The sequence below is a fragment of the Malus domestica genome, chromosome 03, assembly GCF_042453785.1.
Source record: "Malus domestica chromosome 03, GDT2T_hap1".
NCBI lineage: Eukaryota > Viridiplantae > Streptophyta > Magnoliopsida > Rosales > Rosaceae > Malus > Malus domestica.
Genome location: NC_091663.1, coordinates 30,672,609 through 30,688,694, shown reverse-complemented (window position 1 = coordinate 30,688,694; position 16,086 = coordinate 30,672,609). Strand labels below are relative to the sequence as shown.

Sequence of the window (16,086 nt, the reverse complement as noted above, 5' to 3'; positions counted from 1 at the left end):
TCAGATAAGATTTTTAATCGTTCTCGTTACACCACGTGTCATTGTCCGAAAAGACAATTATTGGTGATGGATTTCGATAAGATTTTTATCCCTTTTATTTATTTATTTATTTATAAAGCAGAATAATATCAATCATTGATATTAAATAAGATTTTTTTATTTTTATTACCTTTGCAAATCAGACGGTCCAATTTAAAAAGCCGTTGAGATCGAACGGACCGTGGGAAGCCATGTGGCTTCCCAACGGTAACCTCGGCAGACTGCGATGCAAGCCCCATACATAGAAAAGCTGTCGACTAACGTGCCCCCACGTGCGGGTGAGTCATACGCGCCTGACAAAAAAAAATATAAAATTGGGCTGACACCAGGATGATGTCAGGCTTGGCGTCACATCCACTCGGGCTCTTGGGCTGGCAATTCCTCACAGGCCCGGAGCTCGGGCCTCCACTCTCCCTCGGGCTGCCCACGCTGGAGCTTCAAGGCCGGCTATCTGGCCTTATTTCGTCCCCCGTTCCCCGAGCACCAGCCCACGCTGGAGTTGCTCTAAGGAACAATGATTTATCCTTTTATGTATTTTTAATGATGGGAAAGAAGGTTTTAGGTCTTAGTTATTAGAAAAGTGCTTTTTGAGAGGTCTCCCGTTATATATGGACTTGTTTGGAAATGCTTTTAAAATGAATAGAAGTGCTTTTAGTGAAATTGATTTTGGGTTCCAAAAGCACTTTAAGAGCTTTTTGGAAGAAACACTAGATATGTGCTTCTTTCATGAAGCATTTAAAGTGCTTTCCAGGATTTACTTGGATTTTTTCTAAGAATTAGTTTCAACCCCATTTTCATCAAAAGTTTTTTTAGTTATTTTAAAAGCACATCCAAACGAGTGACTCTACCAAAGGTAAAAAAACTTGTTGAAGGAGATCATGCTACGTATTCGAATGTTAGAAGGGTCTGCTAGGGTTTTCGTACCTACTATGAATTAATAAAACTTTCCCCATTGCACTCACTAACAGCCCCAGGTCCCGTCATTTCTAATGTGAATGTTGTGTGATATGTGTCGTTGTGCTATTACTTTGATGAGTTTAGGTTATGAAGTACGAATAGGAGGGTCAGAGCGTCGGAGTTTGGTAATTTGGAAAAACTCAAAAAGAATTAAATTAACCAACTTTTGGTAAAGAATTTGATTAACTGACTTTTCGTAAAGAAAAAGAAAAATAGAGAATTAATTTAAAAATGCAAAAATAACAAAACACACTTGGCCCAATCACAATCCACACTTGAGTTAGCGTTTGGCAACAGAATCCAGACTTCAGTCACCGTCCGGTAACAGAATGATACTTTGGAACCTTTGAACTTTCTCATTCTTTATTGCTTAGGTTTTAGCCTAGTATTGAAGCACAGCACCAATCACAGTTTCTCTCTCTAGCTAGACCAGCAATGGCAGTGAACGGACTGAAACTCGGTACGACGTCGCAGTCCTACTTAGAAGGCAAAGCAGTGAGCGACACCAAGGTTCTCATATCCGATCTCTGCCGCCAATTCTACAATCTCGGATGGGTCTCAGGAACGGGTGGCAGCATCACAATCAAAGTTCACGATGACTCTGTTCCGAAGCCTGAGCAGCTTGTAGTCATGTCTCCGTCTGGTATCTCTCTCTCTCTCTCTAAAATCATTTTGTTCATTTTTTTGGGTTTTTGGGGTTTCTGGGTATTCATGGATTTTCACCAATTTAATAAGTTTCTGTTTTGAGTGGTTCTTTTGGTTGTTTGCTTTCTGGGTTTTTGTAAATTATGCTAAATGTTGAGTCTTTTGGCTCTTCTGTGCTGTTTGGTATCTGGGTTCGTATTGTTATAATTTAATTGTGGGGTTTGTGTTGATTAATTTCTGTAATTTTTATGATGTGCCTATGTTTTGATTAAGGAGATTTCATTGTAATCGTGGTTGGTTTTTTGCTGTTAACATTTGGTTATATGCATCTTTGAAGCTTAAAGGCAAAATATTCTTTGCTTTTTGGGTTTTTATTCTGTGATAAAGAAATTGGAGTTTCCTAATTGGAACTGTGGGTTCATTTTCAATATGTGACCTTCTATTTTGTTTCTGGGCTCAATTTTTCATGTTTGTTTTTCCTATGTGTGCAGGCGTTCAGAAGGAGAGAATGGTACCCGAGGACATGTATGTGTTATCTCCTAATGGGTCTGTCTTGTGTTCTCCATCTCCGAAGCCGTACCCGCATAAGCCTCCCAAGTGTTCTGATTGTGGTCCACTTTTTATGAAGGTATCAATTCCTTGTGCTTCTTATAAATACTATAAAGTTATTGTTGGAGAGAAAGTGTGAATTAGTTCCAACTAATGTTTGATTTGGATAAATCAGTCAGAACATTGTAAAACTTTGAAATGACTCTTCTCCAGTTTTGTACATTTACTGTTGATGTCTGAATATGTGATTATGGCATTAATGAAAACTTCTGAGGTTCTTTTAATTTTATACACCGTACAAGCTGGGTAACAACTTTGTTGGCACAATGGAGTGGTACTTCTAAGTTTTAGCTTTCATAGAATACAATATGAAATCTTAGTTTTACAACCAGAGTACCTTTTCCAGAGCTATTGATTGTGGCATGCTAAAGCCGCTGACCAGGTGGGGACTGTAGTTCCTACCTGCTCCAAATATTGAAGATGGTAAAAGAAATTTGATTTTCCCACGTTTCAGAAGCCATCAAAATAATCACTCTTGAAGACTTGATTGCTTATGACTCTTGGATCCCTCTCAGAATAAAGCCAAGAGGCAATTGATTTCGCAAAGAGAAATGTCAAGCAGTCTCAGTTAAAAGGTACAATGCAGATTGATTTGAACCTTACATGACTCTGGATGTAAAGGGTCGCAAAGACTCATCTGAATCATGTCAAATTGGAATATTGGATAGAAGTCTGGAATTCAGTCATGGGCCGAATTTGAAATCTTCTTATCTAAAAGAAAAGAAAAGAGAAGTTGTACTTTGTTGATACTCTGTAGCGGACATGTGAGCTACAATCTGTATAAGCTATTTCTCTTTGCTCACACTATTTATTTCACCATCATTAAGTAAAAAATGTGGTTGATGCATTATTGTGGTTCCATTGTTCCATATTTGATGATAGTGACCTCTTATTTATAAGTTTTCTTTTTGTTTGTTAGTTTTGGATACATGTTGTAACAAATGTTGAGAAAGTACTACTTGCTATATTTTTAAGGCCGGGTTGCTTCTTAAAGGCACTTCAACTGCTTTACACATGTAAATTTGATAAAAACATTGTTTTAACCTTGTAATGTGATCCATTGATCCCGTGTCTCTGTGTTTTCTCATTCCACTTTATGACAAGTCCTATTTGAGGATGCTGGGGTTCATGAATACTCACCATTAGTTTAATTTTTGGGAAGACTGACACCTCTCTTATGAAAATTAGTAGTTAATATTTATTTCCCTTGTTTTCCAGGCATATGATATGCGTAATGCAGGAGCTGTTATTCATAGTCATGGGATGGAATCTTGTCTTGTAACAATGATCAATCCATTAGCAAAAGAATTTCGAGTAAGTTTTTACTCCTGGCATCCATTAGTGAGGAATAAAGGAAGTGCTAATTAATACATAAATGCAGGGACCTGTTGTTTTTATTCTTCTGTCAATGTCCTATTTTTTTGTCTGAATTTTTATGTTTGCCTCCCCCTGCTTGAAAATTTGGATATTTCTTCATTTAATTGACTCCCGCTTTGAATAAGAGTTAAAGCAGAGTATGGATTTCAGAAATTTGGGTAGTTCATAACTTAATGTTGCAGTGATTTGTAAAAAAACACATGCAAAATAATGGTGTGCACACCTTTCAGTTTTTTTACTTTCTTTTTCAGAGGGAGGGGGGGAACACCTGTGGGTGTTGCCCTTTCTCTATGTGATATTCCTGCCTACTTTTACTGGTTGTCTGTTTTAATAGTTTGTTTTCCTATTTCTGTGTACAAATATGCAGATCACTCATATGGAGATGATTAAAGGAATCAAAGGGCACGGTTATTATGATGAGCTTGTGGTCCCTATAATAGAGAACACTGCCTATGAATATGAGCTCACAGAGTCTCTTGCCAAAGCTGTATGTTCATGTTTTAAACTCAATTTGGTTTTGGTGTGATGATTCTATCTGCTTTTGATGACATAAAGCTACTATTTATGAATGATGGACTCCATCCTAGTATATAGCTGTTTAAGTTTATGCATGACACGGTTATGTACTTAATTCTTTGTCATTTCATATTGTTAGCTTTGCTAATGGATAAGGTTTTTTGTTTTCAAAGTAACTATTTGATTGTTATTGGAAGGAAAAAAAAAATCAATATACAAACTTTGAATTTCTATGTGGATGAGTATTTTGCTTGCCTTCATGTCCAATAGATTGAAGCCTACCCAAAAACAACAGCTGTGCTTGTTCGTAACCATGGGATCTATGTCTGGGGTGACTCGTGGATCAATGCTAAGACTCAGGTGATGCTTGTGATGCTAATGGTTAGGCAGTCAGTGTAATTGTCGAAGCTTATGTTAACTGTTGATACAGATGGCTAACATATGGATTTGGAAGTATGGAGCCTTTTATCCTGATGCTTATTCAATCAGATTTTTTTTCTTTTCCAGGCTGAATGTTATCACTATCTCTTTGAAGCTGCTATCAAACTTCATCAGTTGGGTTTGGACCCAACTACTCCAAACCATGGCCCTATACAACAAAATGTCAAAGGAGTTTTAGGAAGTGGTATTCACAGAAATATATCTGTGAAGGCAGCGACTACAGCTTCAGATAATACATCTGAGCTGTCACAAGTAAGTTTAAATTTTTTATTTTATTTTTATTTCTCAGGTTCTGAAACTTTTAGTATCAGGCTTTGAAGTCAACCCTAGTTTTCTGTTTCTTTATATGTTTATTTCGTTTTACTGCAAATATTGTCTTTTGGTTGAGAAATGTTATAATTAACAATTTCATGGTTTTTTGTATAACCTTATATTTCTTCTTCCTTCTATTTATGGATTTCACTTTTTCCTGTAGTGTTGCATTGTTCTTGACATTGAGGGAACTACTACTCCCATATCATTTGTGACTGATGTTCTCTTTCCATATGCCCGCGATAATGTTGGAAGGCACTTGTCTGCAACATATGACACTGAAGAAACTCAAGATGACATAAAGTTGTTGCGCTTCCAGGTAAGTTTTTCGTTCAAGAATCGAGAGTGCTGTTTTGTAGACCACACACCTGTACAACAACAACAAAGCCTTTTCCCACTAAGTGGGGTCGGCTATATGAATCCTAGAACGCCATTGCGCTCGGTTTTGTGTCATGTCCTCCGTTAGATCCAAGTACTCTAAGTCTTTTCTTAGAGTCTCTTCCAAAGTTTTCCTAGGTCTTCCTCTACCCCTTCGGCCCTGAACCTCTGTCCCGTAGTCACATCTTCGAACCGGAGCGTCATTCGGCCTTCTTTACACATGTCCAAATCACCGGAGCCGATTTTCTCTCATCTTTCCTACAATTTCGGCTACTCCTACTTTACCTCGGATATCCTCATTCCCAATCTTATCCTTTCTCGTGTGCCCACACATCCCACGAAGCATCCTCATCTCCGCTACACCCATTTTGTGTACGTGCTGATGCTTCACCGCCCAACATTCTGTGCCATACAACATCGCTGGCCTTATTGCCGTCCTATAAAATTTTCCCTTGAGCTTCAGTGGCCTACGACGGTCACACAACACGCCGGATGCATTCTTACACTTCATCCATCCCGCTCGTATTCTATGGTTGAGATCTCCATCTAATTCTCCGTTCTCTTGCAAGATAGATCCTAGGTAGCGAAAACGGTCGCTTTTTGTGATCTTCGCTAGATTGCTCCGGTCATTAGTGTGGATAAGTATATAAATGGATAGAGATAGGAAAGCAAACACAAGATGTACGTGGTTCACCCAGATTGGCTACGTCCACGGAATAGAAGAGTTCTCATTAATTGTGAAGGGTTTACACAAGTACATAGGTTCAAGCTCTCCTTTAGTGAGTACAAGTGAATGATTTAGTACAAATGACATTAGGAAATATTGTGGGAGAATGATCTCGTAATCACGAAACTTCTAAGTATCAGAGTGTGGTGTCGTCTTGACTTGCCTTATCTGTCTCATAGGTAGATGTGGCATCTTCTCTGGAAGTACTCTTCCTCCATCCAGGGGTGGTATCTTTAACTGGTGGAGATGCACAAGGTAATGTATCAATTTCACTTGAAGCTTACTTGTAGTTTCAGGCTTGGTCAAGCGCGATACAAACCATGTAGTAGGAGTCCCCCAAGTCGCTGAGCTAGGGGGTCTGCTGAAAGAGGTGACAGACAAGGTAAGCAATCAGAGTTTCGACTGATTGTTCACCTTCTCCCCATCTTGTAGCAGCATGAAGGATAAAGAGAAGAAAAATGAGAAGAGATGATATGAAATACTTTTGCTTTTGAAGAAGTAACTTTCCACAGGCTTATTCTTGAACTGAGCTGGAGGGTTTTCTGGTTTCCTCCAGAGTATAAGGCCGACTGAACAATTTGAGGGTCAAAACAAGTCCATCAAATCTAGAGTACGTTCCACCCTGCTGATATGGGATACGTTTGCTTTTGACAGAGTAATGGATGTATCGGCACGTGTGCTGTTACGCTTGTCTCCACATGCTTCCTTGTATCCTTCGCACTTGCCCTATCTGTTCCTCAAGCAGATGCGGAATCTTCCCTGGAAACATAAGGTGTTGAAGATGAGTACTCGAGAGCAATGCCAGGTAAGTAATCAGGTAAGGGGTTCCAGGCAGTCAGTTCCTGGCTGGAAGCTTGATTCCAAGTGCTGACTGATTGCTCTCTTTCTCCTTGTCTTGCAGGTAAAAACAAGGCCAAAGGAAAAGACAGGGAAAAAGCATGATATGGGATACTCTTGCTTTTAACCCTGATGATATGAGATATTCTTGCTCTAGTATAGCTTGTTTGCAGAGGTATTATCGGGGGGAAAGAAAGCTGAATATTTCGAAAGGCTTCGTTGGGAGTGCCCTCTCAGATATGATGAAGGGTTGAGCATTTTTGCAGGTCTGCCTGTCTGTTGGGGATGGAGGTCGACATATATAGGAGTCTCCCTAACAAGTAGTAATGCTATTCCTTTACCCTGCTTGGTCATAGCACGGTAGTGGGAGCTGCCAGTTTCACATGTTTTAACTCTGTCAGAGCACTTTGAAAAAGTGGTCTGTGGTATCTGGCTCTCGAGATTCGGAGAACGATGCCTCTTCGATTTTTGAGAAAGCAATCATGCTGGGGGTCTGGCTCTCGAGATTCGGAGAGCAGTGTCTCTTCGATTTTTGAGAAAGTAATCATGTTGGGAGTCTGGCTCTCGAGATTCGGAGGGCGGTGCCTCTTCGATTTTGGAGCAAACAATCTTGTTGGGAGTGTTGTCTCGAATGTGAGTAAAGGTTGGGCATGTTTGCTAGTCTACCTTGCCACGAAGCACAAAGGTTGACACACAGGGACTTTCCAATTATCCAGCAATGGTACTGTTCCTTTACCCTCTCTTCGATTTTGAGAAAGTAGTCATGTTGGGAGTCTGGCTCTCGAGATTCGGAGGACGGTATCTCTTCGATTTTGAAGCAAGCAATCTTGTTGGGAGTGTTTTCTTGAATGTGAGTAAAGGTTGGGCATGTTTGCTAGTCTACCTTGCCACGAAGCACAGAGGTTGACAAACAGGGACTTTCCAATTATCCAGCAGTGGTACTGTTCCTTTACCCTTATGGGTAATAATATGGTAGCTAGACCTTCAAAATTTATGTGTCTAAACTTTGTTAGTGCTGTTTCTTTGCTATTCTTTTACCTTTCTTGGTCAGAGCGATGTAGTGGGAGCTGCAAGCTTCACGTGCTCAACTTTGGCAGAGAACTTTGGCAAAGTTATCTGTGGTACCCATGAGCTATTGTTGCGTGTGGGAAGTGGGTGATTGAACAGTAAGATTCATGTGCTTTCTACTTCACCAGAAGTCTTCGACAGAATGCCCATAATTTCTGCAAAGCTGAGTGTGCGTGTGACAGGTGCTGACAAGGCTAGAAAAGTAGGTGCCTCTTCGATTTCTGAGATCGGCCCTCGTGGTCTCTAAGCAGCCCAGCTTTTGAGAAAGCGAGCGCCTCTTCGATTGATTCGGAGAACGATGCCTCATCGATTTTTGAGAAAGCAATCATGCTGGGGGTCTGGCTCTCGAAGATTCGGGGAGCAGTGTCTTTTCGATTTTTGAGAAAGTAATCATGTTGGGAGTCTGGCTCTCGAGATTCGGAGGGCGGTGCCTCTTCGATTTTGGAGCAAGCAATCTTGTTGGGAGTGTTTTCTCTAATGTGAGTAAAGGTTGGGCATGTTTGCTAGTCTACCTTGCCACGAAGCACAGAGGTTGACACACAGGGACTTTCCAATTATCCAGCAATGGTACTGTTCCTTTACCCTCTCTTCGATTTTTAAGAAAGTAGTCATGTTGGGAGTCTGGCTCTCGAGATTCGGAGGACGGTGCCTCTTCGATTTTGGAGCAAGCAATCTTATTGGGAGTGTTTTCTCGAATGTGAGTAAAGGTTGGGCATGTTTGCTAGTCTACCTTGCCACGAAGCACAGAGGTTGACACACAGGGACTTTCCAATTATCCAGCAGTGGTACTGTTCCTTTACCCTTGTGGGTAATATGGTAGCTAGACCTTCAAAATTTATGGGTCTAAACTTTGTTAGTGCTGTTTCTTTGCTATTCTTTTACCCTTCTTGGTCAGAGCGATGTAGTGGGAGCTGCAAGCTTCACGTGCTCAACTTTGGCAGAGAACTTTGGCAAAGTTATCTGTGGTACCCATGAGCTATTGTTGCGTGTGGGAAGTGGGTGATTGAACAGTAAGATTCATGTGTTTTCTACTTCCCCAGAAGTCTTCGACAGAATGCCCATAATTTCCGCAAAGCTGAGTGTGCGTGTGACAGGTGCTGACAAGGCTGGAAAAGTAGGTGCCTCTTCGATTTCTGAGATCGGCCCTCGTGGTCTCTGGGGAGCCCAGCTTTTGAGAAAGCGAGCGCCTCTTCGATTTCTGAGATCAGCCTTCGAGGTCTTTGAGCAGCCCAACTTTTGAGAAAGCAAACGCCTCTTCGATTTCTGAGCAGGCGCCTCTTCGATTTCTGAAGCTCCGTCGAGTGCAGATTTTTATAGGGGCTGGCATTAAGTTCCAAAGCACACTTGAATCTCCACCAGTAAAAGCTTCATTTGCACTTCTAAGATCTTGATTTGTCCGACCTCTTCTCTCTTCAACACCTTTGAAAATGTCTGGCCCCTCCGACCGTCGTTTTGACTTGAACCTTGTTGAAGAGGCAGCCTCGCCTTCTCCAGACAACATATGGCGCCCATCCTTCGTCTCCCCTACTGGTCCTCTTACCGTTGGGGATTCCGTGATGAAGAATGATATGACCGCTGCGGTGGTGGCCAGGAACCTTCTCACTCCCAAAGATAACAGACTACTTTCCAAACGGTCTGATGAGTTAGCTGTTAAGGATTCGCTGGCTCTCAGTGTTCAGTGTGCAGGTTCTGTGTCTAATATGGCCCAACGCCTATTTGCTCGAACCCGCCAAGTTGAATCATTGGCGGCTGAAGTGATGAGTCTCAAACAGGAGATTAGAGGGCTCAAGCATGAGAATAAACAGTTGCACCGGCTCGCACATGACTATGCTACAAACATGAAGAGGAAGCTTGACCAGATGAAGGAAACTGATGGTCAGGTTTTACTTGATCATCAGAGATTTGTGGGTTTGTTCCAAAGGCATTTATTGCCTTCGTCTTCTGGGGCTGTACCGCGTAATGAAGCTCCAAATGATCAACCTCTGATGCCTCCTCCTTCTAGGGTTCTGTCCAGTACTGAGGCTCCAAATGATCCCCCTCCGGTGCCTTCTCTTTCTGGGGCTCTACCGACTGCTGAGACTTCTCCTAAGCAACCTTTGTGAAGGCTCCCTCTTGTGTGTTTATTTTGACTCATGTATATGTACATATTTGTAGCTTATCGGGGATATCAATAAATAAGCTTTCCTTCATTTCAACGTATTGTGTTAGATACACCAAAGCCTTCTTCGCTAAGTTCTTTGAATTTTCTTTTGTTGAAGCTTGTATGTTGAAGCTTCTTGAGTGGAGCATGTAGGTTGGGGTAGTGTTCCCTTAATTTTCCGAGTGAGGAAAACTTCTCGGTTGGAGACTTGGAAAATCCAAGTCACTGAGTGGGATCGGCTATATGAATCTTAGAACGCCATTGTGCTCGATCCTGTGTCATGTCCTTCGTTAGATCCAAGTACTCTAAGTCTTTTCTTAGAGTCTCTTCCAAAGTTTTCCTAGGTCTTCCTCTACCCCTTCGTAAATGGGGGTAAGGCTAGCCGACATTCACCTCTCCCAGACCCTGCGTAAAGCGGGAGCCTTGTGCACTGGGTACGACCTTTTTTTTTTTTTCCTCTACCCTTTCGGCCCTGAACCTCTGTCCCATAGTCGCATCTTCTAATCGGAGCGTCAGTAGGCCTTCTTTGCACATGTCCAAACCACCGTAACCGATTTTCTCTCATCTTTCCTTCAATTTCGGTTACTCCTACTTTACCCCGGATATCCTCATTCCTAATCTTATCCTTTCTCGTGTGCCCACACATCCAACGAAGCATCCTCATCTCCGCTACACCCATTTTGTGTACGTGTTGATGTTTCACCGCCCAACATTCTGTGCCATACAGCATCGCCGGCCTTATTGCCGTCCTATAAAATTTTCCCTTGAGCTTCAGTGGCATACGGCGGTCACATAACACGCCGGATGCACTCTTCCACTTCATCCATCCAGCTTGTATTCTATGGTTGAGATCTCCATCTAATTCTCCGTTCTTTTGCAAGATAGATCCTAGGTAACGAAAACGGTCGCTCTTTGGTATTTCTTGATCTCCGATCCTCACCCCTAACTCGTTTTGGCCTCCATTTGCACTGAACTTGCACTCCATATATTCTGTCTTTGATCGGCTTAGGCGAAGACCTTTAGATTCCAACACTTCTCTCCAAAGGTTAAGCTTTGCATTTACCCCTTCCTGAGTTTCATCTATCAACACTATATCGTCTGCGAAAAGCATACACCAAGGAATATCATCTTGAATATGTCCTGTTAACTCATCCATTACCAACGCAAAAAGATAAGGACTTAAGGATGAGCCTTGATGTAATCCTACAGTTATGGGAAAGCTTTCGGTTTGTCCTTCATGAGTTCTTACGGCAGTCTTTGCTCCTTCATACATATCCTTTATAGCTTGGATATATGCTACTCGTACTCCTTTCTTCTCTAAAATCCTCCAAAGAATGTCTCTTGGGACCCTATCATACGCTTTTTCCAAATCTATAAAGACCATGTGTAAATCCTTTTTCCCATCTCTATATCTTTCCATCAATCTTCGTAAGAGATAGATTGCCTCCATGGTTGAACGCCCTGGCATGAACCCGAATTGGTTGTCCGAAACCCGTGTCTCTTGCCTCAATCTATGCTCAATGACTTTCTCCCAGAGCTTCATTGTATGACTCATTAGCTTAATACCCCTATAGTTCATGCAATTTTGTACGTCGCCCTTATTCTTGTAGATAGGCACCAAAGTGCTCGTTCGCCACTCATTTGGCATCTTCTTCGTTTTCAAAATCCTATTGAAAAGGTCAGTGAGCCATGTTATACCTGTCTCTCCCAAAAGTTTCCACACTTCGATTGGTATATCGTCTGGGCCTATTGCTTTTTTATGCTTCATCTTCTTCAAAGCTACAACCACTTCTTCCTTCCGGATTCGACGATAAAAAGAGTAGTTTCTACACTCTTCTGAGTTACTCAACTCCCCTAAAGAAGCACTCATTTCATGTCCTTCATTGAAGAGATTATGAAAATAACCTCTCCATCTGTCTTTAACCGCGTTCTCTGTAGCAAGAACCTTTCCATCCTCATCCTTGATGCACCTCACTTGGTTTAGGTCCCTTGTCTTCTTTTCCCTTGCTCTAGATAGTTTATAGATATCCAACTCTCCTTCTTTGGTATCTAGTCGTTTATACATATCGTCGTAAGCCGCTAACTTAGCTTCTCTGACAGCTTTCTTCGCCTCTTGCTTCGCTTTTCTATACCTTTCACCATTTTCATCGGTCCTCTCCTTGTATAAGGCTTTACAACATTCCTTCTTAGCCTTCACCTTTGTTTGTACCTCCTCATTCCACCACCAAGATTCCTTTTGGTGTGGGGCAAAGCCCTTGGACTCTCCTAATACCTCTTTTGCTACTTTTCGGATACAACTAGCCATGGAATCCCACATTTGGCTAGCTTCCCCCTCTCTATCCCACACACATTGGGTGATTACCTTCTCTTTGAAAATGGCTTGTTTTTCTTCTTTTAGATTTCACCATCTAGTCCTTGGGCACTTCCAAGTCTTGTTCTTTTGTCTTACTCTTTTGATATGTACATCCATCACCAACAAGCGATGTTGATTAGCCACGCTCTCTCCTGGTATAACTTTGCAATCCTTACAAGTTATACGATCCCCTTTCCTCATTAGAAGAAAATCTATTTGTGTTTTTGACGACCCACTCTTGTAGGTGATCACATGTTCTTCTCTCTTCTTAAAGAAGGTGTTGGCTAAGAAGAGATCATATGCCATTGCAAAATCCAAGATAGCTTCCCCATCCTCGTTTCTCTCCCCAAAACCATGGCCACCATGAAAACCTCCATAGTTGCCTGTCTCCCTGCCCACGTGTCCATTTAAATCTCCTCCTATAAATAACTTCTCCGTCTGAGCAATTCCTTGCACCAAGTCTCCAAGATCTTCCCAAAATTTCTCCTTCGAACTCGTATCCAACCCTACTTGAGGTGCGTACGCACTAATCACATTGATAAGTTCTTGTCCTATTACAATCTTGATTGCCATGATTCTATCTCCTACCCTCTTGACATCTACAACATCTTGTACCAAGGTCTTGTCCACGATGATGCCAACACCGTTTCTCGTTCTATTTGTGCCCGAATACCAAAGTTTAAACCCTGAGTTTTCTAGATCCTTTGCCTTACTACCAACCCACTTAGTTTCTTGTAGGCACATAATATTTATCCTTCTCCTCACCATAACTTCCACTACTTCCATAGATTTTCCCGTTAAGGTTCCTATATTCCACGTTCCTAAACGCATTTTGCTCTCTTGAACTCTACCCTTCTGTCCTAGCTTCTTCACCCTCCCCCGTCTAATAGGATCAAAGTACTTCTTTTGTGTGTCCCGGGTAAAGTTGATAGGAGCATATGCTCCCAAACAACTTTGAGTGGAGTCGTTCGAAAAGAAGTTTCTATGGCCCCCTTGCTCATTTAACACTGCATCCGGGTGCCGATGGAGATACAGCGACCCTTGCTCACTTATCACTGTGCTTGGGCCACACAGCGCGCCACTTACGGGTGACGCCCTAGCTTTAGCGCGATTTTGTTCTGGATTCATTTTCATAAGGATTCGACGTGATCATGGAGTGCCGGCTGTCGACTACCTGACGCCCTCCCCCTCCTCCTTTATCCGGGCTTGGGACCGGCCATGTAAGACATAGGCGGAGTTGTAGACCACACACCTGTAAAATCACATTAGTATTCAGCTGTTAATTCTGGGTCAGTAGTGCACCACATGACATGTGAATGCACCATGCCACTGATTTACAGCATGATAATAGTATTGCTTTAGAATTAAGGTAGTCCTTTTTTACTTTCATTGCTATGAAAAGAAATCATTTTGTTTTTATTTTTATTTTTATGCAAGTAATTAATCTTTTTGATAAGAATGTGAATCTTATTAGTTTGTAGTGAGCAAACCACAGTTTAACCTTTTAATCCTTACCAGAAGTTATACCTGAAAAATGTATAGAGTAGAGTTGGACGGCTCTGGGCTCAGGCTAGCAATTTAATTGCTCTTTATTTAAAGAGTTAAATTTAGAAGTTAACTGGAAGATCATAGAAGTAAGCTGGACACTTTGAAATGATACTTAAAGTTCTACATCCTAATTGTAGGTTCAAGAAGACCTGGAAAAAGGTGTTGCTGGTGCTGTTCCCATCCCCCCTGATGATGCAGGGAAAGAGGAGGTTGTTGCAGCTTTGGTTGCTAATGTTGACGCAATGATAAAAGCTGATCGGAAGATCACTGCCTTGAAACAGTTGCAAGTAAGCAATTTTGGATATTTAGAAGGAATTTCCTTGCTTTGTTGGGATATAGCTGACTTCTAGCATTCAGGGTCATATCTGGAGAACTGGTTATGAAAAGAAAGAATTGAAGGGAGTAGTTTTTGATGATGTACCAGAAGCTCTTAAGAAGTGGCATGATTCAGGCATAAAGGTGCGTGCATGGTCAAGATATAGCTAATCAAGCGTTAATGTTTCCGATGTCTTTGGTGCATATGCTAACCATACAAATTAGATTTAATTCATTGGTGAAGTTGAGATTAATTCCTCGATGTCATACCTTCAATGTTGAAATTTTGTACGGCAGGTCTACATATACTCTAGTGGTAGCAGGTTGGCACAGAGACTTATATTTGGTAACTCAAATTATGGGGACCTAAGAGAATATTTGTTTGGATTTTTTGACACCACAGTGGGGTAAATTAACTCAGAATCCTTTTCTACTGTTAAAAATTGCTTTCACTTAACATTAACGTGTTCTGCTTCCAGCTTTCCAAATTCACCTCAAGCTAGCTAATCTTTCTCTCTCTCGCTCTCACGCAGAAACAAAAGAGAAAGTAGCAGTTATGCTGAAATTGTACAATCAGTTGGAGTTGATAAACCATCGGAGGTTTTATTTGTGACAGATGTCTTTCAAGAAGCTATAGCTGCAAAGGCGGCAGGTAATGATTTGCCTGTGGTTTATCCCCACCCCTATCGGGATGTTAAATGTAGCCGGGTTTTATACACCCTCTTCTCGCAACAGGGGTCACTTGACTAGCACGTGACCACATACTGTGAGAGGATGGTGTATACACCCGGCTATAGGTCGCTAGACACTTCTCTACCCGTTCTTTATTGTTGCTCCTAACATAACAGAAGTAAAAAGTAAAGAACGAAAGAAAGAAATTAAGAAAGATGAACGAAACTGATCAAACAAAATTCAAAATTTTTGTGGCATTGATGTTTAAGATGCACTTTTTTATTTAATGTTTCAGGATTGGAAGTTATTGTATCGATCCGACCAGGGAATGGAGCTCTACCAGAGAATCATGGTTTCAAAACAATCACTTCTTTCTTGGAAATCTGAATTTGTACTTCTCCGTAAACATGTAACACTATAAACCATATGAATAATTATAAGAATAAAATATGCAGATTTTCCAAATTTTCAAAATTAGTCTCATTATAGTAGAGTTTCGAGGGGCGTAACAAAAAATAAATCGTTTAGTAAGGAAAGTAAAAAAGATAAGACAGTTGAGCGGACATAGAAGTATCTTTTATTTGAGTTAATTACACTTTGTAACCCTGTAGCGTGGGTATGTGACGGTTTAGTTCCCATTTTAGAAAAATAGAGATGAAAACAACCCTAAAGCTACGGAATTTTAAGCCGTCCGTACCTCTATCAGTCTAAATCAACTTACATGGCAGTGATTGATAAAGTTCAAAGTCGAATTTCTTTCCTTTCAATGGTTGGAAGGGCCACCTCAGTCCAAACTAAGTTTCCTACTAGTTTATGTGATTATCTAGACAAGTTGAACAAAAACTTCTTTTGAGGGGACTCTGAGCAGAAAAACATAATTCATTTACGTTTGGAGCATTGTTTGCAGACCTAAGTGTATTGAAGGTGTGGGATTGAAGAAAACGGTAGAGCTGAATCAAGCTTTGTTGGCTAAAATTGGATGAAGAATTCATGCTAAGGATACGTGCCTTTAGGTAAAAATCTATGAGACGAAATACAAGGGAGCTCTATTTGGATACTAAACTACATGAGAAGTCTGACTACTCTTACACTTGAAAAGGAATTCTGTATGGAACTAATTTGTTGCGCAAATGTATGAAATGGAGAATTAGC

At 41.2% G+C, this 16,086-nt stretch overlaps 1 protein-coding gene across 1 annotated transcript; it reads left to right on the top strand.

Moving 5' to 3' along the window:
* The first annotated feature begins 1,251 nt into the window (after positions 1 to 1,251).
* Positions 1,252 to 15,399, top strand: LOC103422882 (probable bifunctional methylthioribulose-1-phosphate dehydratase/enolase-phosphatase E1 1). The gene is made up of 12 exons (XM_008360943.4): positions 1,252 to 1,639; positions 2,133 to 2,269; positions 3,469 to 3,564; positions 3,995 to 4,114; positions 4,414 to 4,503; positions 4,651 to 4,836; positions 5,060 to 5,215; positions 14,085 to 14,234; positions 14,305 to 14,406; positions 14,560 to 14,669; positions 14,796 to 14,914; positions 15,230 to 15,399. The coding sequence occupies exons 1-12, from the start codon at positions 1,432 to 1,434 to the stop codon at positions 15,319 to 15,321; spliced, it is 1,566 nt and encodes a 521-aa protein (XP_008359165.3). The 5' UTR covers positions 1,252 to 1,431; the 3' UTR covers positions 15,322 to 15,399.
* The last annotated feature ends 687 nt before the right edge of the window (positions 15,400 to 16,086 follow it).

What these genes read in the sequence shown, in the direction of transcription:
- LOC103422882 (XM_008360943.4), top strand. Translation starts at nt 1,432, where the DNA reads ATGGCAGTGAACGGACTGAAACTCGGTACGACGTCGCAGTCCTACTTA. An exon ending in CAGAGTCTCTTGCCAAAGCT is followed by an intron (nt 4,115 to 4,413) that starts GTATGTTCATGT and finishes CATGTCCAATAG; the next exon opens with ATTGAAGCCTACCCAAAAAC. An exon ending in ATACATCTGAGCTGTCACAA is followed by an intron (nt 4,837 to 5,059) that starts GTAAGTTTAAAT and finishes TTTTTCCTGTAG; the next exon opens with TGTTGCATTGTTCTTGACAT.